At 40.3% G+C, this 25,196-nt stretch overlaps 1 protein-coding gene across 1 annotated transcript in view; it reads right to left on the bottom strand.

Annotated features, from left to right (window-relative positions):
* Nucleotides 1-25,196, bottom strand: part of NR6A1 (nuclear receptor subfamily 6 group A member 1) — a 73,036-nt gene that overhangs the window by 30,722 nt on the left and 17,118 nt on the right. The window contains exon 2 of the mRNA XM_043981541.1: nucleotides 9,164-9,406. Within this exon, the coding sequence (XP_043837476.1) occupies nucleotides 9,164-9,406 (243 nt within the window). The remainder of the gene's footprint in view (nucleotides 1-9,163; nucleotides 9,407-25,196) is intronic.

Here is a 25,196-nt window from a genome sequence, read left to right as displayed (position 1 = left end):
CTTTGTACACTGTAACGGGGAAGACAACATATCCATAGGAAGTTTCAGTTCCAAGTTAGATGGAAAGGTCCCTTGATCCTTGGGGTACAGTGGCAAAATAGATGGTAAAGCATTCTCTTAAATGTCAATTCCAGAGCAGCTGCCCTGGATTCAGGAGGATCTGAGTTCGGATCCGGCCTCAGACACTTGGCACTTGCTGGCTATGTGGCCCTGGGCAAGTCACTTGACCCCAAATGCCTCACCCCCCCAAAAAAAGTCAATTCCATTGATAAAAATCATATCCATTTCTGATCTTAAGCCATTTGATAGTGCCAAGGACTTTGTTGATAATAACTAATCTAACCTTTAAGGGGGCAGCTAGGTGGTGCAGTAGATAAAGCGCCCGCCCTGGATTCAGGAGGACCTGAGTTCAAATCCGACCTCAGACACTTGACACTTACTAGCTGTGTGACCCTGGGCAAGTCACTTAACCCTCATTGCCCAGCAAATTAAAAAAAAAATCTAACTTGTATCTGAGCAGGAATTTCTGCTCTAACAAACTTACTACCACCTCTTAAGGCAGCCCATGATTATATGTTTGACTTGCTCTGACTGTTATGAAATTTTTCCTTCTTTCAAGTCAAAATCTAAGCACCAGTAACTTTGTGCTACTTCAGATTTCAGGTTCCAAGGAAAACAGCCTGAATCCTTTTCCATATAACAAAAGTAGCAGAAGAGTGTAGTAAAAAGGCTACTGAACTTGGAAGAGGCAGACATGTCTGAATCCCTGCTCTGTCGTTTACTAAATATGTGTCACCATTGGAGACCTCAATTTCATTAGAAAAATGGGAAGAACAATTTCCTTGAAGTTTTTGTGGGAAAAGCACGTGGTAAACTATGAAGTACCAAAAGAAAATCGATCTATTATTACTAGTACAGCTCTTTAGACATTTATAGACAGCTATCCTCTCTCCCTAAACCTCTTTTCCAGGCTAAAAACTGCTAAGCCTTCCTTCCAACCAGGAGAACTAGAGGTTTTAAGGTCAATAAAAGTAATTTTTAAATCTCAGAATCAGACCTTTAGTGCTAATCCAACCCCTTGGTTTTATTTATGATACGGACACAAAGGGTTAAGTGATTTTCCCAAGGTCACAGAGCACTAGAGTAAGTGGGCAGTTAAGACTGAAACCCAGGTTTTTTGATCCTGAGCCCACTGGTGCTCAAACTGTACAATACCCAACACTGAACTCTCTTGTGCTCATGGCTTTTGTTTCAACATGAACAAGCAGGTGCCCACTACTGGCTCCTGAGACCAATGGCCCCATTCTTCTATTTAGGAAACTCATTTTAAGTTCCTTCTATGGAGCGGAAATGAACTTCTCTCCAACTCTTTAACTTTTGAAACCAACTTGAACTATTCCTTGAACACAGTAGCTCCTTGGCTGAAATTCAATTCTTGTAGAAGTAGGATTAGCCACTTGGGTATAACTGTATATTTAGAGATGGACACGGCAAATCACTCCACTATTTTTGCCAAGAAACCCCCAAATGGGATCACAGAAAGTTAGATGAGACTGAAACGACTGAACACCAACAACATCATAACCAAGTAACAACAATATAACCAAGTATATGGAAATGTGTGCACAATTTACAGACAGGGATGCAGTGGACAGAGTTGGACCTGGAGTGAGGAAAAGCTCAAGTTCAGAGAGATCCCGCATCAGACATTTACTAGCCATGTGACCCTGCCTGGGCAAATCATTGTTTTCTAGAGTCACTGGATCAATTCATAGCTCCCTCAATTCATAGTTCTTCCATGTACCCATTTTTGGGAGACCATTCCTATCTTTTGTCATCTTTGCCAATTTGCTGAGTGTGACATCAAATCTTACAATTGGCTTGATTTATATTTCTTTTATTTAAGTGATTTGGAACATTCTTTCATATGTTAATAGTTTGAAATTCTTTTGAGAGTTGTTTATTCATATCCTTATTGACTAGGAAACGTTGAATTGAATTTTAACTTATTTCTTAGCTGTTTAACCAATAAATGAAATGAACTCCTGTCTGGCTCAATAATTCTGCTTCTCTAGACCACACACACACACACACACACACACACACACACACACACGCACATACCACCCCCCCAACAGTTCCTTCAATTCATAAACAACCTAACAGCATCATAGGTACCCTGATAGGTAGAGAACCCCAACTTTAACCTCTTCTCTTATTAGAAACCTTTTCCTTTGCTAACTACCTAAGTAGCTAGTTAACAACTCAATTACTAAGAACCTTCATTATGTGAAAGAGCTCTCAAAAGGATTAGAAAAAAGGTTGGCTTTATTTTATTTTATTTTTTAATTTTGGAGGCAGCATGATACAGTGGAAAAATTCCTAACTAGGAATCAGAGGACCTGTATTCTAGTACTGTCTCTGCTACCAAGAGCCTCAATTTCCTTCACAGCAAAATTATGGGATTAGACTATTCCGATACCTTAGAACTCTAGCATTCTGTGTTCTAAGAGAGTTTTGCCAGTTCTAAAATTGTGTGCTCTAAGGTTTCTTCCAGTATTAACATTCTTTGTTCTCTGTTCTAATACACTAAGGTTCAAGATTACTTTCAACTTTAGCATTTGACGTATGTTTCAAAGTCCTTTCTGCCTCTAACATTGCGTAGTCTTGGTCTTTACCAGCTCTAATGTTAAATGGTTTGGTGCTGCTAAGATGCTTATTACATTTTCAGTCTTGCCTTCTTGGCAATGACCAGGAGATGTCAGTGTTTCTCTCTCAGTTGGGGCAACTAAAGCTGTGAAAAGGCAAATACTGGCATCCCATACCAAAATGGGGGCCACTTCCCACCACTCCCTCTGCTCCCCTCTTTAAAACAAGGGGAAGAAAAATTAACATACCCGCCCGCCCCCCAAAAAACTCCCAAATCAAATTAGCACAAAAAGAAAAAAACAAAACAAAACAATTCCCAAACTCTCTCTGAAACTAGGCAAGACTGTATAGCAGCCACTAAAACCTAATAGCAGGGTGTGCTGGTAAATGTTTAACAATCGGCTCTTTTAAAAAAAAAAAAACCAATTGGCTCTTGGTGGTAGTGGTGGGGTGTTTGCAAGATACTTTTTAAAAAGTTTAATTTGCATAATTAACATTTTCTCCTAAACTTTTCTAAGTCTAAACAATCAACAAAACAATAGATCACACCCTGATTTGTAGCATTTGCCAATTTCTGAGGTGGAAATGATGTATCTTTAGGAAGGAGCCAGGCAGTAAAGACAGGAAATGGAAGTGAGAAAACTCAATAGAAACTAAATGAGGGTGAAGGGGAGCATGAATCAGTTACACAGTTAGCAAAATGTTAGAAGATAATAGAGGCTTTGGAGAGGCATCCTGTTATAGCAAGAATACTAGACTTGGAAACAGGAGACCCAGCTAGGCCACACACCAGTGGCATGACTGTGGGTGAGTTCTTCTCCCTTTCTGGGCCTCATCTAGACAAAGCCCTTTATTCACAACAACCTTACAAAACAGGAAATGCCAATATCACTATCCCAACCTACAGATGAAGAAACTAACGTCCAGAAAGGGCAAGCGTATTGCCAAAAGAGACATTCTACTGCTTACTCCCTTTGAAAACAGTCAAGTTATTTAACCTCTCTGGGTCTCAGTTTCCTCCTTTGTAAATGAGAAGGTTGAAAGAAATGATCTGTAAGATCTTAAACTCCTTGATTCCCTGATCAGTGGGAGAGCTGACACATATGTCCACCCAAATTTTCAGATCCCAAGGCAATGTGATGTAGCTGAAAGAGCTACAGTTAAAGGAGCTAGGTTTGGAACTGACTGAATGGTCTGATACAAAGATAGTGAAGGGCACTAGAGAAGTATCTATATAGAGCTCTGGGGATCTATCAGTTTTCTGTCCCATCTCCCTCCAGGCCTTAGTTTCCTTGTAAAAGGAGGAGAGAGGATTCAAAATATAACAATTTTTATGGCTTCAAATCCTATGGTTCTTAAAGTCCACTGCTAATTCCATTCCAATGCACTGGTTATCAAAACAAATCCAAAGTCCCCTTTTCAGTCACTAGGCAGTCTTATCAGAAGAGATAGGAGACAGAACTCATCTTTATGACTTCTAAGACTTGATGTCAGTCTCTTTGGATAAATCAGTGACCCTGAACAAGAACAATGCATTGCCAAAGATCTTTTAAGTTCCAATGTTCTAACTTTCCCTGTGGGTGAAATTCATTGAGTGTTGAATCTGAAATTGGGATGACTTGGGTTCAAAACTTGACTTTAACATTCACCAGTCATCACTCAATCTCTTTAAATCTTGGTTTTCTTTCTTTCTTTTTGGTGAGGCAATTAGGGTTAAGTGATTTGTCCAGGGTCACACAGTTAGTAAGTGTTAAGTGTCTGAGGCCAGATTTGAAATCAGGTCCTCTTGACTCCAGGGCCGGTGCTCTATCCACTGCACCACCTAGCTGCCCCAAACCTTGGTTTTCTAATGAGTAAAATGGGAATAATAGCTATAGTACCTATCTCACAGAGTTAGGAGGCTTGAAATAACATAGTATATGCAAAATATTTTACAAACTTTAACCAGTGTATAAATGTCAATTACTATTATCATTACTGAACCAAAAAAGCATCCCATGAAGAACTTTTGTTGTCAGGTAATTCCAAAAGACTTATGATGGAAAATGCTCTCCACATCCAGAAAAAGAACTATGGAGTCTGAATGCAGATCAAAGTATACTATTTTCACTTTATTTGTTGTTATTTTTTCTTTCTTGTGGCTTTTCCCTTCTGTTCTGATTCTTCTTTTACAACATGTATGTGTGTATGTGTCTGTCTTTCTGCATGTATGTAAAACTTATATCTGTTTGCTGTTTTGGGGAGGGGAGAGGGAAGGAATGGAGAAAAATTTGAAACTCAAAATCTTACAGAAATGAATATTGAAAACAATCTTTACATGTAATTAGAAAATAAAAAAATACTACCAAGAAAGAAAAAAAACTCTTGTTGTCAAGCATCCAAACAATGGTGAACTTTTGTATGTGACAGGGAACAAGCCTGAGGAATCTGTTACTGCCCCTGAAATCTAAGACCCCCTGAATTCTCTAGAGAAGCCAAGAAACGGACACATGCAGGAGATTTTAATAGAAGCCATGCTGCTAATGTAATCATCCCTCCCTCTCAGTACCTTTGTCTATAACATGACATCTTAATGAGGTAGACACATAATGTACTAGAGTTTTGGAGTTAGGGATGGGAGACCTAGTTCTGACACTTATGTGACATGCTCATTTAAAAAACAAAGGCTACTTGATTAATAAATCCTTGGACATAATATTTCTAGATTTCATCAAGGCTTTTGACATAATCTCTCATATTATTTTTGTGGATATGATGGAGAAATGTAGGCTAAATGACAGTACTATTAAGTTGACCGATCCAACCAAAGAATTTAGCCTACATTTCTCCATTTAACAACTGAAAAAATCACTGAAGTTTCCACAGAAAAAGAAAAATCTGAAAGAAGCCTTAAAGAAAGGTGAGGCTAGCACAAAGGAAGAAGAATTATATTCTAGGTACGGGGGGACAGCCTGTACAGAGACAGAAAACAGAAAGTCAAATTAGGGGGAAAAGACAAAAGAAGAATGGAAAACTGGGACTGAGTCAGATTGGGAAGGCCTTTAAAAAACCAGGACAAGGGGTCTGCAACATCCTAAAGGCAATAGGAAGCCAGAGAAGATTTTTGAGCAAGGTGATAATATGATGAGACCTATTCCTTAGATTTGGGGGAGGGCAATCTGTGAAGAAAAGGGAGAAAATGTAGAGGGATATCAACTAGGAAGCAATTACAATACTTCAGGGGAGAGATGATTAAGGCTAGGACTTGGGTAGTAAATATAGGAATGAAAAGAAGGGAAGGATTTGAATGATATTGTAGAGGTAGGATTAATAAGATTTGGCAACCAACTGGAGATGGGGAAAGAGAAAACTGAGGCCCAGAGAGAGTAAGTGATTTGCCCAAAGTCTCTTAGGCAGCATGTAGCTGAGGCAAGATTTGAACAAAAGTCTTTGGGCTCTAAATTGGGTATTCTTTCTACCATACCGCAGCTGCCTGTATCCCCCTACTTATAGGAGGCCCTGGAAAGAAGGATTATGTCTCTTATTGATGTGTTGATTTGTATTTTCCAAGCAATGTCCCTTGCAGATAGAGGGCACTTAAAATGTTTGTTGAGGTAATTGTTGGCTGGCTAATGAGTTTCCCTGTAAGGAACCTTAGAGCACACAGAATATTAGAACAGAGGACATATAGACCCTGAAGGAAATTCATAACAGACAAATATTAGAGCTGAAAAGGACTTCGGAGTACAGACCATTAAAAACTAACTAAAAGGGGGGGCAGCTAGGTGGTACAGTGGATAAAGCACCGACCCTGGATTCAGGAGGACCTGAGTTCAAATCTGGCTTGACACTTGACACTTACTAGCTGTGTGACTCTGGGAAAGTGACTTAACCATCACTGCCCAGCAAAAAAGAAAAGAAAAGAATTAAAAACAAACTAAAACGACTTGTTAATACATGAACTAATGTATACAGAAGGGACTTCAGAGAGCTTTTGGGTGAGGAGCAACAGATATAGAAAAAGAAGTGAAGCTCTAGGAGTTGACTACAGATCTCTTGGACATGAATTAGATGAGTAGTTTAGGAACTTCTACTATCTAGGTATCTGGGCATATTTTCTTTCTCTCACTCCATACTAAATGGAGTAGCTGATAAATGTGTGAACTTCTTTAGTGAAAACTTTATTCTTCAAGAGGACAAAGAATAAACAATGGAAATGCTTATTCAATACCTAATTCTAATATAGAACAATATTAGTAATATTAGTAGAACAAAAAGGAACCTTGGAAGCACATGACCATTTTATTAAAGTCTGTGCTTAGGGAAGAAGAGAGCAGTGCACATACATCCTAAGTTGTTGGAGAAGATTTCAAAGATTCAGAAGTAGAAGCAAAGGCAAAGGAAGCTGGCTCAAGAGAGTTGAGAAGCTCTTAAGAACAAAGTTCTAAGGAACAAAGAGAAATTCTTCCAGTGAAGAGGAAAAGCAGGTACTGCCCCCAAAAGACTCAAAAGTGTGGCTACACAGGCAGCTCATCAAATTCAGATTCTAAAAAGGCTTGCACAGAATATGGAAGTGAGTACAAATAACCGAGGATGGACACAAGGGAAAAGCATGATCCTAGAAAGAGTGTACATACCATGTTAATATGCAGAATAAGCTGAGGCTGGCAAGGAACACTAAGAACAATGGAAGGAAATTTGGAAGGAAAGACTAGAAAAGGATAATGCCACTGCCTAGGGCAGACAAAGCTGATAAGAGAAAGCTAAGAAGGAGACACTACTCAACTTTTTATTCTGCTTTTATCTTCCCTTCCAAGAAGAATGATCTTTGGACTGGGAAGGACAGATCAAAAATTATTCACAGGGAGTAAAAAGTCAAGATAAGTTGAGGAAATGGTTCAGCAGTGTCTAGTAGCTCTCAATGACTTTCAAGTCACCAGGTCTTGTAAAAATTACATTAGAGAAGATGTAATTTCTGAGCTGCTATTATCAGTCTCTGAAAGCTAGAGAAAAGGAAAATATCCCAATTTTTAAAAAGGGAAAAGGATAGAATTCGCAAAATACAGGCAAGTGAGTAGAATTCTATTTCCTGGCAAAATTCCGGAATATATTATTAAGAAGGTGATTTCTGAACACTTAAAAAGGGAAAAGTGATCATTAAAAGCCAGGTCATGCCAGATTAATTTCATTTCTTTTTCTCACAGGAGGTAGATTGGTATAGCAAATGGATGCAATAGACATAGCTTACTGGTAACTTAGCAATGCATATGGTAAGATTTTGTATGCTGTTCTTGTGTTTAAAATAGGAGAGGTAGCATGGTGTGGTGGTTAATGAGTAGTGAGTGAGGAAAACCCTACTTTGTGTAGTGAGGAAAGCCCTACTTTGACATATGCCAGCTGTGTGATACTGTCCAAGCCCAATTAGCTCTCCAAGACTATATGTTGCATAATAGTTGCTGATTTGCATTAGTAAAGGCAGATTCCTCACTGCCAATGAAATCAGGCAGAGGGAGAAGGAGAGAACTAGATACAAAATATAGTAATGAATGACATGATGTCAACCTGGAAGGAGTTGTGGGTATCGTAAAGATCTAAGTTTGTCCTTATACAATCAATGTTTTAATCAGTGACGTGTGAAGGCATAGATGGCATAACTGTCAAATTTTCAGATGATATAAAGCTTGAAGGGTTAGCTAGCAAGTTGAATAAGTCAGAATTCTAAAAGATTTTGATAGGTAGAATGATGGGACAAATCAATGAGGTTTAATAGGGATAAATATAAAAAGTGTGACAGGTTCAACAATGGATATTACAAATGCAGGATGGAGAAGGTATAGCTAGAGAGCAGGTCATATGACAGATCAGAGGTTTTAGTGGAATACAAGCTCAGTGTGAATCAACAGTACGACATGGTGGCCAAAAAAGCCAATATCATCCCAAGCTGCATTAAAAGAGAGAATAACAATAGTGTCAGTGTACTCGGCTCTGGTCAGACCACACAGAGAATACAATGTTCTGAGAATCAAATTTTAGAAAAGATACAAAATGGGGCATGGCCAAAATGATAAGAGGATTAGAAAACATGCATGCACAATGAAGATCAGTTGAAGAATCTGACAAGAAACCCCAGAAAGACAACACAGGTGCTGCCTTTAAGTATATGAAGGCTCATCACATGGAAGAGAGATTATACTTGGTCTGCTTGGTTCTAAAGGTCAGAACTGAGAATGGGTTAAAAGTTGCAAAGATGTACATTGTAGTGGGTGGTGGGAAAATCTTAACGATGAAAGCAATACCAAAATTGGAATGAGCTTTGCCAGGAGGCAATAGGTCTTTGAGCAAAGACTATAAAACTGTTTGTTGGAGATATTGTCAAAGATTCTTGGTCAAGGACAAGATTTGTACTAGATACCTCTAAAGTTTTATCCTGTTCTTAAATTCCATAATTAGCACATGGATCATGAGAACATAGGACACTGTGTATCAGAAAGAATCTAACAGTGGAGGGGGTAGCTGTGTGTCCACAGTTTCTTACCTTTCCTGTTCATCCCCATCTGCAGGCACTTGAGCAGGCGGCAATATTGACACCGATTCCGCTGTTTCCGGGACATGACACAATTCTTGTCACGACTGCATCTATATACCCGCTTGTTACAAATGCTCCGCTTGAAAAACCCTTTGCAGCCTTCACAGGAAATGATACCATAGTGCAACCCTGTAGCTCGGTCTCCACAGATAAGGCAGGTTCGTTGTTCAGCTCGATCATCTGGAACAGAAACTAAAAAGAAAGTTCATGTTAAAAATGGCCTATGAGCTAAAACAAAGATTTAAAGACTGGGGTATTGCTTTAGGTATCTTCCCCCATGAATCCCAACTTGAATTTAAGAAATGCCAGAGTCTAGTATGTACTCTGGCAAACTCAGAAACCCTATGGGAAAGTGCAGTCAGGACCTATTCCAAGTTACATAACATGAGCACTACAAGGTCTCTCAGAACACAGGATGCTAAAAGACAGACTCCTGAAAGTAAAGCTGGAAAGGATCTTAGCTCTCATTTAGCTCAGCCTTCTCATTTTGGAGAGGAAGAAATGGAGAAACGAAGGGATTTGCCCGCAGTCACAGAATGAGAAGTAGCACTGAGATGAGAAGGCAGGTTTTCCTAGAACCCAGTACAACCCGTTCTTTTTGTTCAAAAGACACAATAGCTTAAGAGCCACGCTTCCCTCTTCTCTTCCTCTCAAAGTGTCCACAAGCAGTTGAAGCCAAAGTTAAAAAAAAAAAAAAATGGCCAAGAGGCAAATTAAAAAGCTACATCAGGAAACCCAGGGGGTAAAGTTGATCAAAATCCAGTGCTGTTTCCCTAGTGCATTGTTTCTCTGGGATATAGTACCTTGGTGCCTGAACATACTGATAAAATTAATATTCAACAGGTGCTTCTGTGAAGACATTATATTCAAAAAACTGTGTTTTATGGTAGGAGAGTTAAAGCTGAGAGAGAAAGATCATTTAGGAAAGTTATAATTCTATTCCATGCAATAAGGATTTGAACTAGTACAATACCAGTGGGACAGAGAGGATACATTTTGTAGTCAGAATACAAAGGATCCAATTAGAGGGTTGAGGGAGGAGGAATTTAAAGATGACTTTATTTTTTTTTATTTTTTGGTTTTTTAGTGAGGCAATTGGGGTTAAGTGACTGAGGCTGGATTGCCCAGGGTCACACAGCTAGTAAGTGTTAAGTGTCTGAGGCTGGATTTGAACTCAGGTACTCCTGACTCCAGGGCCGGTGCTCTATCCACTGCGCCATCTAGCTGCCCCCTAAAGATGACTTTATTACAGGATGTACCCTTAAAAGAAATTAAATTAGGAGGAGAGATGGGATTAAACTAGAAGAGGAATTTATTTTTGACATTTTCTTGAGTTTGAGGTACCTCTAGACATGTAGGAAGAACTATCCAGCAAAGAGCTGGAAATATAGGACTGAGATTCGAAAGAAAGGTTAGCAGTTCATCTCTAAGAGAATCATCCTTAGAGAAGTGGTAATTAGTATGTTACACAACTTTAACTGGGCCCTTCCTCCTGCAAGGCAATCCTACACTTCCCTTATAAACTCACCATCTCACTCTTCACAGTGTCTCTTCCAAACCTTTTCATTCCACATCACACCTTCTAGGGCTCCCTCTCCTCACACTCTCCCTCACAGCTGAGAACTTTGCCTCTTATTTTACAGAAAAAACTTGAGGCCATTCACTGAGAGTTCCCTCGTCCTCAAGTCATATCATTTATATAGCTTCTGTCATTATCTTCTTCTTCACCGTTGCGTCAGACAAAGAGGCGGTCCTATTTCTAAATAAGACAAACTCCTATTTGTACATGTCAATCTGATCTATCCTGTCTCCTCCAATACATTGCTCCTTCTGTCATCCCCACTATCACTTATTTTCAATCTCTTCCTGTCTATTGGCTCCTTCCCTACTGCCTAAAAACATGTCAGTGTCTCCCATTCTCAAAAAACCCCTCACTTGATTCATTTATCCCAGCTACTGTCCTTATACCTCTACTGTGTTCTGTGACAAAATTATGACTCTTCCTAATTCCCTACAATTCAGCTTCCAACCTTGTCATTCAATTGAAACTGTTCCCAAAGTTACTAATGATCTCTCTCTCTCTTTTTTTTTTGTGAGGCAATTGGGGTTAAGTGGCTTGCCCAGGGTCACACATCAAGGGTCTGAGACCGGATTTGAACTCAGGTTCTCCTGAATCCAGGGCCGGCACTCTATCCACTGTGCCACACTAACGATCTCTTAATTGCCAAATCCAATGACCTTTTCTCAGTCTTCAGTCTTCTTGACTACTCTGCAGTCTATGATACTGTTGATCAATCACTCAATAAACATTTAAGAGCCTATCCCAGACACTCTGCTAAGCACTGGGGATATAAAAAGAGGCAAAAGATAGTTCCTTACTTCAAGGAGCTTAAAATCTTATGGGGGAGACAATATGCAAGCAAATAGAAACAATGCATGCTATATGTCATATATGCATACACATGTATGTATATATACATATGCATGTGTGTGCATGTGTGTATACATATAAGAATGACATATAGGAGATAATTAACAGAGAGGAGGCCCTGGAATTAAAAGAGGTTGGGGAAGGCTTTCTGTAGAAGGTAGCATTTTAATTGGGACTTAAAAGAAGCAAGAGTAAGGGGAGAGGACAGAAGAGGGAGAGTGCTTCAGAAATGGGGGACAACTAGAGGAAATGCCTGGAGCTAGGGCAGCTAGGTGGCGCAGTGGATAGAGCACCAGCCCTGGAGTAAAGAAGACCTGAGTTCAAATCTGATCTCAGACACCTGACAATTTACTAGCTGTGTGACCTTGGACAAGTCACTTAACCCCAATTGCCACACACACACACACACACACACACACACACACACACACACAGCCTGGAGCTAAAAGATGAAACAGCAAGAAGGCATGTGACTGGATCAAAGAGTACATTTCAGGGAGTAAGGTGTAAGAAGACTGCAAACGTAAGAGGGGGCTAGATCTTGGAGGGCTTTGAATGCCAAGCAGAACATTTTAGATTTGATCTAAGAGAAAACAGATTCCTGGAGACATTGGAGTTTATTCTGTAGAGGAATGCCATGACTGGACCTATGCTTTTTCCTAAACTATTGCAATAGTGTGCTGGTGGGTCAGCCTGCCACAAGTCTTCCCACTTCCATCCTCCATTCAGCCACAAAGTGATTAACTAAAGCCATAGGTCCAACCATGTCACTCTCATACATAAACTCCAGTGGCTCTCTATACCTCCTGTTTGGCATTCAAAGCCCTAGTTGCTTCCCACCTCTCCAGTCTTCTTCCACTTTGCAGCTCCCCACATATTCTTCAATCCAATAACAATGGCCTCCTTGCAGGTTTTTTTTGTTTTGTTTTTTTAGTGAGGCAGTTGGGGTTAAGTGACTTGCCCAGGGTCACACAGCTAGTAAGTGTGTGTTAAGTGTCTGAGGCCGGATTTGAACTCAGGTACTCCTGACTCCAAGGCCAGTACTCTAGCCACTGCGCCATCTAGCTGCCCCCCTTGCAGTTTTATGAACAAAATACTCTCTTGACTCTAGGTATTTTCTCTGGCTGTTCCCTAGGCCTGGAATGCTTCTTTCTTCAAGTTCCAATTAAAATCCCATCTGACACAGGAAGCCTTCCCAACAGTAGACTTCCCCTCCCCCACTATTTCCTCCTTTACCCCTTCTATCTCACAAAGAGATGGCCTTTTTCCTAGCCAGGGCAAACTCCTAGAGGGGAACATGTAGATATGCATCCTTGATCCTATCCCATCCTCTCCGGTAGGAGACTGCTCCCCCCCCCCACCCCCATCTAATCTGTCTCTTTCTTTAATTCTCCTCCTCCCCGTAGTCATCATGTGAGAAAATAATTATTAATAATGGATTTATGAGGGAGATCCAGCAATCAGTTCCTCAGTCCTCCCACACCCCTCCAAAAAGTTCAGATCTCGACAAACCCAAGGAAACAAAAGAAATGGAGATGGACTCTTTTGTCTACCTCAGTGAAGAACCACACCTAGATAACAGATTTTGCCTTAGGCAAAGTGAGGGTCTTCTCCAGGACGCCATCCATAGAGTTCATTTTAATTTAGACAACCCTCAAGTCCTGTCAACCAATGGAATTGAATGAAGCTAACCAATTAGCTTTGATTAATGTATAAGGACTTGCCTCTAACCAAAGCTTGCTCTCTCTTGGCTGGTGCTTGGTTGCGCTCTTGGCTTTGCCCTCTTTCTTAAGACAGTGTAGTCTGATGGCCTGAGACCATGAGAAGTTATGGAGACATACGTTCAATCCTTTACTGATATATATATATATTTTTTTTAGTGAGGCAGTTGGGGTTAAGTGACTTGCCCAGGGTCACACAGCTAGTAAGTGTTAAGTGTCTGAGGTCGCATTTGAACTCAGGTCCTCCTGAATCCAGGGCCGGTGCTTTATCCACTGCGCCACCTAGCTGCCCCCCTTTACCGATATATTAATAAAATAGTAATATGCTTACTGCCCAAACTGATGCAATAGCTATTTGTAAAATGCAGTTTTAGTCTAAACTTTAAAAAACAGTCATTGGGGCAGCTAGGTGGAGCAGTGGATAAAGCACCGGCCCTGGATTCAGGAGGACCTGAGTTCAAATCAGACCTCAGACACTTGACACTTATTAGCTGTGTGACCCTGGGCAAGTCACTTAACCCTCACTGCCCCGCAAAAAACCCCACAACAACAACAACAACAACAACAACAACAACAACAAAAAGTCATCAATCTCTCCCTACCTACTGGTTCCTTCCCAGCTACCTACAAACACTTCCATGTCTTCCATTCTTAAAAACTTACACTTGATTCTACCAGCACAGCTAGTTTCTGTCCTGTATCTCTATCTTCCCCATCTCTGCTAAATGCCTTTAACAAAAGGAGTTGCTACCTCCATTTCTCCTCTCACTCGAATCTAAATCCTTTGCAGTATGGTTTTCAAGGCAGCTAGATGGCACAGTGGATAGAGCACTGACCCCGGAGTCAGAAGGACCTGGAGTCAGGAGGACCTGAGTTCAAATCCAGCCTCAGACACTTAACACTTACTAGGTGTGTCACCCTGGGCAAGTCACTTAACGCCAATTGCCTCACTTAAAAAAAAAAATCTAATGGTTTTCTCCCTTAAAAAATAATCATTCTTCTTGCCCTCTCTGCAACCTTAGGTCACACCCATTAACTGTGGGTCGTCCCCCAAAGCTCTGTCCTGAGCTATCTTCTATTCTCCCTCTATACTACCTTGTTCGTTGATCTCAATCATCACCTCTACAGAAAATTCCCATTCTATATATCCAGTCCTAACTTCACTGAGTTCCAGTTTCAAATTACCAACCGCCTTTTGGACATCTCAAATTGGATGCTGTGAGAAATGGGTAATTGTCTCCTCTCAATGTGGATGTAACAGTCCGTCATATTTCCCTGACCTGTTTGTAGGACAAAGGTCTCAGATCCCCTCCTCCCTCTCAGGTTAGCAAGGTCACATGGTTCAAGGAGCCCTGGTCTCAATTAGGTCCTCTGCAGAATTCTGTCCATATAAGGAAGTATAAGATCCACTCCTGAATTATGCCTATACGAGGAAGAGGGGTGGGAATACTGCATTCAGATTAGCTAGTTTTTGTGCATAGATTGTAACCCCGACCAGTGATGAAAAAGGGGAAGGTCCATTTGCGTTAGGGACTAGGGTATAAAACAGGGCCCGCGAGCCCCCTTTTCGGGGCACCCACTAGCTGCACACCAGGGTACCTCCTTCTCATGAGAAGAAAATAAAGCCTTTGTCACCTCGCTGCTGAGTTCCTGAGAATTGAGAAGAGGATGAATTTTCCCTCACAGATGCCCTAAAGGCTTTTTAAGAAACACACCAAAAAATCTTACTCATATTCACCTTTCCCAATTTTCCTTTCTTTCCTATTTCTTTTTTCTTCTTTTTAAAAATTCAATTTTATTTTCAGTTCCAAACTTTCCTTCCCACCTTCCACTTCCCTCATCCATTAAGGAAGCATAAAAATAAAAATAAAGGCCATTATAAATATATAAAAACATGCAAAATAGATGTCCATATTAGCCATTGGGGGTGAGGGGCAGGAAGCAGAAAAAGGAAAGAGAAGTAAAGCTGGATCAACGAATATGTACAGTTTAACAGCTTTTTGGATAAATTCCAGAATGGTTGGACTAGTTCACACCTCTCCAATTTACACTTAGATCAGTACTCTGATTCCATCATCACTTCTTTATCTAGAGGTGGCTAGCATGTATCATCATGAGTCTTTTGGAATTGTGGTTGCTCATTGTATTGATCAATTATGAATTCTTTCAAAGCTGATTATCTTTATAATATTGCTGTTACTATAAAAATTGCTCTTCTGGTTCTGCTCACTTCAATCAGCATTGGTTCATACAAATCTTCCCGGATTTCTCTGAAACTATTCACTGTACCATTCATACAACACAACAGTATTCTACATTCATACATCATAACTTGTTCAGCCATTCCCCAATTAACTGGTATTCTTTCATTTTCCAATATTTTCTACCATAAAAAGAGCTGCTATAAATGTTTGTACATATGGACCCTTTTTCTCTTTCTTTGATCTCTTTGGGATATAGCTCTAATAGCAGCATTGCTGGACCAAGTTTAATAGCTTTTTGGGTATAGTTCCAAATTGCTTTCCAGAATGGTTGGACTAGTTCACAGCTCTACCAAGAGTTTATCAGTCGGGGCAGCTAGATGGCGCAGTGGTTAAAGCACCGGCCCTGGATTCAGGAGTACCTGAGTTCAAATCCGGCCTCAGACACTTGACACTTACTAGCTGTGTGACCGTGGGCAAGTCACTTAACCCCAATTGCCTCACTAAAAAAAAAAAAAAAAAAAAAAAAAAAAAAAAAAAGAGTTTATCAGTCTACCCATTTTCCTACATCCCTTCCAGCATTTGTCATTTTCCTTTTTTATCATCTTGGTCAATCTGATGGGTATGAAGTGGTACCTCAGAGTTGTTTTAATGTACATTTTTCTAATTAGTAGTGATTTAAAGCACTTTTCATATGGCTACTGATAGCTTTGATTTTGTTCTCTGAAAAATGTCTGTTCATATCCCTTGACTGTAATGATTGGAATGACGCCACCTACTGGAGACTTGCTGTGGAGAGCTCCACCATGAGGAAAATGCCTCAGAGGCATTGTGGCTTTTCCTTGGCGTCAGGAAATGACGTTTGCTCATGGGTGCTGTCTATCAAGTCTACCAGCCAATCAACTGGAGGAGCCTCCTATGGTCTGGGAGGAGACAGGAAGGAGGAAAGGAAGCCTGCGCAGAGAGCGCTGACCCTTTTGGCTTCCGGACTTGATGGTGGTGGTGGCAGAGGACTTCACAGGAAATTTGAGGAAAGATAGGAATGCCAGGCTGTTAGAATTCTGTTCTCAATCTTTTTCTTTCTATTTTCCAATAAACCCTTAAAAACCTAAACTCGTTTTATCAGTGATTTTTAGTCAGTTTCCCCCAGACTGGGGGAACACATTAGAATCCACATTTAGAATCTTAAATTACACATGACTAATCTATTTGGGGTACAACTCTATCAAACTTTCTTACTACTTTCAAAGGTACCACCACCACCTTCCCAGTCAACCAGGCTCAAACTCATTCCACTTTTCAAATCTGTAGCCAAGTCTTGTCGTTTCTCCACTTCTTGCCACTCACTCAACCACTACCCTAGTTCAGGCTCTCATCATCTCATAGCTAGACTATTGAAATGGCCTTTTGATTGGTCTCCTTGTCTTGAATCCCTCCCCCACTCCAATCCATTCTCCATTAGGCTGCCAGTATTTTTCCTAAAGTACAAGTTCTGACCATATCATTCTCTCCCACACCCCCAACTCCAGTGGTTCCCTATTTACATCCAGGATCAAATATAATATGTTGTTTGATGTTTAAAGCTCTTCACAATCTGACCCTTTACTGCTTTTCTGGTCTTCTTACACATTACTCTTCATCACATATTTTGATTCAATAACACCTGCCTTCTAGGTTCTTTTCACAGACTACATTCATCTTCTATGTCTTTTCACTGGCTCCCCCTCACTCCTAGAATGCTCTCACCCCTGCCTATTTGCTTCCCTGGACTCCTTTAAGATAGTTCAAATCCCACCTTCTGCAGGTCTTTCCCTATTCTCTCCACAAGCTTGTGATTTTCCTTTAAGAATCTTGAGGGATTTCCCCCAAGGTTTCCTTTGACCTTCAATCTACTCTCTATCTATCCCATAAGCACATAGTTGTTTGCATGTTGTCTCTTATGTTAACCTCTGAGACCTCTAAGGACAAGGACTGTGCATGTGTTTGTCTTTCTTTGTAGCCTAAATGCTTAGTACAGTGACTGGCACATGGCACTTAATACATGTTTATTGACTGATTTACAACCGATAAATAAGTCCACCTGAACTTCATGAAAGCCATTGTTCACCAAGCAATAGGAAGCAGAAAAAAGTGCTCTCAAATGCATAGATGGCACATGATAGGAATCATATAGGTGGTCCTATTTAAGGCATGTTCTTATGAGATGTAATGTTCCCACTGAAAGCATTTACCACTGTCTATTACAATCAGCACCTGAGAGGCTGAGTAGATGCTGTGATACTGGGATAAAAAGACAAAAACCTGTTTTAAAATGTGATGGCGCCCAGTCCTATGTTAATATTATTTGTGAATTTCTGTGCTTCTTCAGAACCAGTCCATTTAAGCACAGCCTAGAGAACTGGGACTGTGTATTCCAGGGAATTATGATGTGATCACCTTACTAGGACTAGTAGTAAGTGATTATGAAGTTGGGTCCCAGATGACTCATGAAACTGTCAGAGAAGTTCAGTGGCTTCAACTGTCTGTACTCTTTTTTTTTTTTTTTTGGTGAGGCAATTGGGGTTAAGTGACTTGCCCAGGGTCACACAGCTAGTAAGTATCAAGGGTCTGAGGTCGGATTTGAATTCAGGTACTCCTGACTCCAGAGCCAGGGCTCTGTCCACTGTGCCACCTAGCTGCCCCTGTCTGCACTCTTATAAAGACCTAGTATTTGAGAAAGAAGGCACACCTTGTCACTTATCAAAGCCTTGGAGGAAAATAATCTTATGAGAGGGGGGCTCTAGGGTTGTGGAAGATGTAGTCTCCATGTACTACTATAATGGTAATGAACATGTGGAAGAACAACCTCCAATCTTTTTTAATGACTCATATTAAATAGTATGAAAATAGCTTTGAGTCTTCAAAGGCTAAACCAAAAGAGCCAAAGACCTGGCAAACCAAAGAAGGCTTTGAGGACAAATCCAGTCTCTTCATAGAATCATACAATAATAGTTTTGTGACTAGAAGCGACCTCAAAGGTCATCTAGTCTGAAAAGCCTAATTTTACAGATGAGGAAATTGAGGCCAAGAGAGAATATGACCAAGGTCATGCAGATAGGAAGTCACAGTCAAGATCTGAATCTAGGTCCTTTCCTCTCTACAGTGTTGCCTTCCTAATCCATACCACCAAAGGGCTAGTCACTAAGTAATGGTATTTTTTCTCACCAAAACCCAGTCAAACCATCTATAGAAGCATGGGCAAGCCACTATATCAGTAGAGAGTAAACCTACACTCATTAAGTCACTAATTTTTTGAATGTTGGAGATTTATTTTCGCTTAATTCAACTTATTTCATAGGCTCACAGAATTTAGAGTTGGAAGAATCCTTAGGGATCATCCAGTACAACTCCTTAATTTTGCTTTATCCAAGATGGGGGGGGGTGGGGGGGGGAGAGAAGAGACGATGTGATCTTCGACAAAGCAAAATCTTAGGTGAAAATGTGTTACTATGGAAAGAGTGCTGGATCTGGATTCAGAGTATTTGGACTTAAGTCCTGGCTGTGCCATTTATCACTTGTGTGACCTTGGTCAAGTCACAATTTCTCTAGGTCTCAGTTTCTTCTATAAAACTGAGCTGGTTGAATTGACATCTAAGGATTTAGGCTCAGAGCCCCAGAAATCAAATCAAGTATTCTGACCACATTCAGTTCAAACATTTATTAAGCAACCACGGTGTGAAAAATTTCACGTGGGACACTGGAGTATACACTTGGATTAGATAAAACATCATCCTTATCTTCATATGGTAATATGGCATAACCATAGCCATTAGTTAAGGAAATTAGAATGGTGCAAAACTCCTCAAATGTCCGTTAGATGCCAAATAAAAGTTGTGGGCTTAGCCCTCCCTGCCACCCACCAGCCTATCTTCTTGCTCTTGTTGCTCCCCAGACTTTTCATAGATATGATTTTCCCCTCATTCTCCATACAATATTAGTTAGCATCAAGTAAAGGCTCCATTCAGAGTAAACATCATTTAGTGCAGACCTATTAAGTGCCTGCACAGTTTCCCATGACTGCTTCATGGGTTTCTTTTAAATGTAGTTAATGAAGAACAGAACTAAGATCAAAGACCAGACAGACAAACTTCTTTTTATGTGGTATGTGGATATTGTATTACCTCTAAGACTCCTGTTTTCTCCCTTTTACCTCAAACATTATGTTTCATATCTGGCATCAATAAAAGTCATTATGTCTTAGCAGACTAGGAAACACAAAGTAGTAGATTAGAAAATACAAGAGTGATTCAAAACCACTGGGCAGAGCCCAATAATCGGACCAATTCTGAAAGCCCAATTTTTGTCAGACTTTAGGAAAGACACTAACCAGCCACTTCTTCTCTGGGCCTCATTTTTTTCTTATTTGTAAAACGAATGAATCAGAGTAGGAGATCTCAAAGGTTCCCCTTCAACAGTAATTCCCATGTTCCTATAAATAAAGCCCAAGGGTATTATTTGAAAGCTATCTTAAACAGATCTGACCATTTGAATCCAGTAGCTTCCTAATTGTCTATAGGATAAACTGTTTGGCTTTTGAAAAAACCTGTTCCCAGCCTATCTTTTCATTCCCATTGCAAATTATTCTCATTCCCCATCTGGCCAAATCTGCCTCTTCTCCCAGTGCCTTAACCCTGGCCATGCACATGACTGGAATGCACTTCCTCCTTACCTACACACCCTAGGAGTCCCTCTCTTCCCCTAAGAAGCTTAATTAAGCTTAAGCACAGTCTTCTGCATGAAACTTTCCCAAATTCTCCCAGCTGTTAGTGCTCTTCCTCCTATACGACCTAGTATTTCATTATTTTTCATATATTTGTATTTATTCACATTGCATATATTTTTGTACATATTTATTGTCTCCCCATTAACACGAAAGCTCTTTGAGAATAGGCAATGTTTCATTCTTTGTATACTTTTATCTGCAGCATCTAGAACACAGCAAATGCTTAATAAATACTCATTTACTAATTGAAGTACATATGATAAATAATTCCTATAAGGAAACTGAGGCACAGATAGAATTGATTTGCCCAGGTTTTAAATAAAAAAGAACTTCATCTGGGGGCAACTAGGTGGCACAGTGGATAAAGCACTGGCCCTAGGCAAGTCACTTAACCCATATTGCCACATTTAAAAAAAAAAAAAAAAGAACTTCATCCTTTAAATAGTCACCTGGAACAGGTTTACAAATTATCTGACACACCAGAATGAAACACACACAAATGCCCACAGACATATTAGCAGGTTAACCTGAACTTGGACCATAATAGAACCTATTATTTTATTGTCTAGAATAGTGGCCTTGAACTCAAATAGACTAGTAATTTGTACAACACAATCCTGCTAGCCAAACATTGGCTTAGTTTAAAAATTTTTAGTATTATCTATGATTTATTATATTTTTTACTTATCTTGTTAAATATATCCCAATTAAATCTTAATCTGGGGGCAGCTAGGTGGCGCAGTGGGTAAAGCACTGGCCCTGGATTCAGGAGTACCTGAGTTCAAATCCGACCTCAGACACTTGATACTAGCTGTGTGACCCTGGGCAAGTCACTTAACCCCCAGTGCCCCGCAAAAACAAAAAACAAAAAACTTAATCTGGTTCCTCAGACAGTGTTTGATACCTTTAGTTTAGTGCCTTTATTTTATTTTATTTTATTTTATTTTATTTTATTTTATTTTATGGGGCAGTAAAAGTTAAGTGACTTGCCCAAGGTCACACAGCTAGTAAGTGTCAAGCTGTCTGAGTCTGGATTTGAACTAAGATCCTCCTGAATCCAGGGTCAGTGCTTTATCTACTATGCCACCTAGCTTGCCCCCTAGTTTAGTGCCTCTAAAGGTCAACCGACTTCCCCAGGGTTAAGCTACTATGTGAAAAAGCTGTACAATTGTATATAAATATGGAACAGCAGCCAAGATAAAAATTCAAATACCTACTGAGACAGTGATTAGTCTTATAGTCTCAACAAAGAACAGATAAAATGGTCTCTTTTCTAAATCTTTGAGGATATTAAAAAATGTAAATTGTATCACTCTAAGACAACAGGAACACTCGAATTATCATGTTCTTAAAACTTAAATATTCCCATTTAGACAGAATTAGGCTGATGCAGACCTGAGCGGAAGCTTCAGTGGTCATATATAGTAATTGTTGGTAACAGGTATCAAAGAAAGGAAGAGAAAGCTAAATGATGGGTAAAAGTTAATCTAGATGAAACCTTGCTACCTACCACCACAGTAACACTTGCCTTATATTGTATTTTAAATAATTCTTCCAAATGGAGCCAGCTGTGATCCAGTGAAAAGATTTGATAGCCAGAGGACTTGGTTTCATGTTATAGTTTTGCTCACTTCTTTGGGCTTTAGTTTCCTCATCTATAAAATGAGGAATTTAGATGACATGATCTCTAAGGTCTCTTTTAGCTCTAATATTCTGTGTTTCTGAGGCCAAAATGTATTGAAAAATCTTCCATATTTCTCGCTCTATCTAGGCCAAAGAGTTATAACAAAAGTCCAAAAGAGGCAGCTGGGTGTAGTGGAAAGAGTTATGACCAAGATAAGTAAAACAGTAAAACCACCTCAGACCTTCTTACTGTCTTATTTACTTTTTGCTAAGAGACATTAGTGCTTCAAGAGGGTATGTTTCTTTGCTGCTGCTGCTGCCTATTATCATATACATAATTTATCCTCATACAATCTCTTCCAAATCATCAACTCAACTATATGTACCTTTCTGACCTGCATGAGAGGATGCAAAGTGAAATGTACTGTATACAAAATAACAGCAATATTGTGAGATGATCTGCTGTGAATGACTTGGTTATTCTCAGCAATGCAATGATCCAAGACAACTCTGAAGGTCTTATGAAAAATGTAATCCATCTACAGAGAGAAAACTGATGGTATCAGAATACAGATTGAAGCAAGATTTTTTGTTCATGTTAGTACCTTTATCTGAAGTTTTGTTTTTGTCTGTTTTCTTTCACAACCTGGCTAATGTGGAAATGTTTTACATGACTGCTCATATATAGCTTATATTGAATTGATTGAGTTCAGGGGTTGGGGGTTGGGGAGGGAGGGAGGAAGAGAATTTGGAACACAAAGTTTTTAAAAAATTGATGTCAACATTTATATTTTACATTTGGAATGCCAAAGAAGGGATTCACAATCAGGTAGAGGTTGGACAAGAAACTCTCTAACATTCCATCCATGTCTGAGAGCCTATGGTTCAGTGAATTATGTGGATTAACGCATGGTCTTATCTTCAGAACGATGATGGAGATCACATTGCATAATTTTCCTAAAATTAAGCCCAGGTAAAACAAGACTTAGAGGATGACATAAGCTGTGTTTTTGGATATCTGAAGGGGCTATCACAGGGAAGGATTGGACCGATTCTGATTGTTCCTAATGGGAAGGAATAGGAAAAAATGGGTAGAGGTTATAGGGAAGTAGTTTTTGGTTCAACATAAAGAGGAATTTTCTAACAATCAGAATTATCTCAGAGCCGAATTGGCTGCCTTGAGGTAATACGTCATTAAAGATCTTCAAGAAGCTGGATGACCACCTGTCAGAGATGCTGCAGACAGAATTCCTGCTTCAAGCTAGAGATGACCTCTAATGGTCTTTCTAACTCTTAAGATTCTTTGATAAACTTCACTGTAATTTTTGTTCTGATAGTGGCTATTAGCACAGAACTGGAATTGAATCTTCAAATTGTACCTGCAGGGATATCTCAGAACCCCTTTCTGGTTCTGCATCTAATTTCTGGAACTTGATAGGAAAGCTAAAGAAAGAGGGTCACTTCATCAGAGGAATGGCTAGACAAATTGTTGTACAATCACGTAATGGAATATTACTGTGCTGTAAGAAACAAGAAGCACGATGAATACAGAGAAACAGGGAAAAACATACACAAACTAAGATGAAGTAAAGAAAACAGAGTCAGGGAAGCAATTATGATTATATTAACGTAAGGAATGACCATCACAAAACAACCTAAAAAGGCAAATGTGAAATTATAAAGAACAAGCTTGGCAGGAGAGGAGAGGAGAGGAGAGGAGAGGAGAGGAGAGGAGAGGAGAGGAGAGGAGAGGAGAGGAGAGGAGAGGAGAGGAGAGGAGAGGAGAGGAGAGGAGAGGAGAGGAGAGGAGAGGAGAGGAGAGGAGAGGAGAGGAGAGGAGAGGAGAGGAGAGGAGAGGAGAGGAGAGGAGAGGAGAGGAGAGGAGAGGAGAGGAGAGGAGAGGAGAGGAGAGGAGAGGAGAGGAGAGGAGAGGAGAGGAGAGGAGAGGAGAGGAGAGGAGAGGAGAGGAGAGGAGAGGAGAGGAGAGGAGAGGAGAGGAGAGGAGAGGAGAGGAGAGGAGAGGAGAGGAGAGGAGAGGAGAGGAGAGGAGAGGAGAGGAGAGGAGAGGAGAGGAGAGGAGAGGAGAGGAGAGGAGAGGAGAGGAGAGGAGAGGAGAGGAGAGGAGAGGAGAGGAGAGGAGAGGAGAGGAGAGGAGAGGAGAGGAGAGGAGAGGAGAGGAGAGGAGAGGAGAGGAGAGGAGAGGAGAGGAGAGGAGAGGAGAGGAGAGGAGAGGAGAGGAGAGGAGAGGAGAGGAGAGGAGAGGAGAGGAGAGGAGAGGAGAGGAGAGGAGAGGAGAGGAGAGGAGAGGAGAGGAGAGGAGAGGAGAGGAGAGGAGAGGAGAGGAGAGGAGAGGAGAGGAGAGGAGAGGAGAGGAGAGGAGAGGAGAGGAGAGGAGAGGAGAGGAGAGGAGAGGAGAGGAGAGGAGAGGAGAGGAGAGGAGAGGAGAGGAGAGGAGAGGAGAGGAGAGGAGAGGAGAGGAGAGGAGAGGAGAGGAGAGGAGAGGAGAGGAGAGGAGAGGAGAGGAGAGACCTCCCCCACCCATTTGCAGAGGGTTCATAGGTGTGGAATATTTTATATAATATCCTTTATGTATAAATCAGTTTTTTTCTAACCATCTTCCCCTTTTTCTTTTTTAATTCATTGTTAAAAGGGAGAGCTCTCAAGTAGGGAGAATGAGGAAGGATATGAGGGGGGAAATCTAGTCAATGTAAAAACAAAAGATCAATTAAAATCTATTAAAATTTTAAAAAGTACTGTAAATTGAAATGTGAATAGACAGATAACACTCTAAAGGGACTGGGCAATGAAAAATCTGCATCACAAGATCAGTGGGAGAGGGGAATGTTAGGCAATCTTTTATAAGAAAACTGATTTTTCTGAGGCTCTTATTCATTCCTTCAAGGTCCTCTAAAGCAACTGATTCTAACTTCTTGTACTTCTAGGGTGTCAACTTCACATTTAAATAGCAACCATATCACAAACTCAAAATGTGATTTTTTCAAGTCAAAACCTGAAAATGGTTTGTGATATATATATTTTCAAAAGGATCAACGAAAAGTCATCCTTAGAGACTTCCCAGAGTAGAGGTAATCTGCTTCAACAGATCCTACCACAAAGGAAAGGCTTCAAAGTCAGGAAGAGCATCAATAGAGGGTGATCAGTCTAAGTATGGAGAGGTTCATTACTAGAGGAATGGTGGAGTGGGGGGTTGGAAGAAAAGCATTAAAAACAAAAAACCAAAAAC

Source organism: Dromiciops gliroides, chromosome 2, assembly GCF_019393635.1.
Source record: "Dromiciops gliroides isolate mDroGli1 chromosome 2, mDroGli1.pri, whole genome shotgun sequence".
NCBI classification, from domain to species: domain Eukaryota; kingdom Metazoa; phylum Chordata; class Mammalia; order Microbiotheria; family Microbiotheriidae; genus Dromiciops; species Dromiciops gliroides.
The sequence above is the reverse complement of the archived record's forward strand: the minus strand, read 5'-3'. Positions and strand labels throughout refer to the sequence as shown.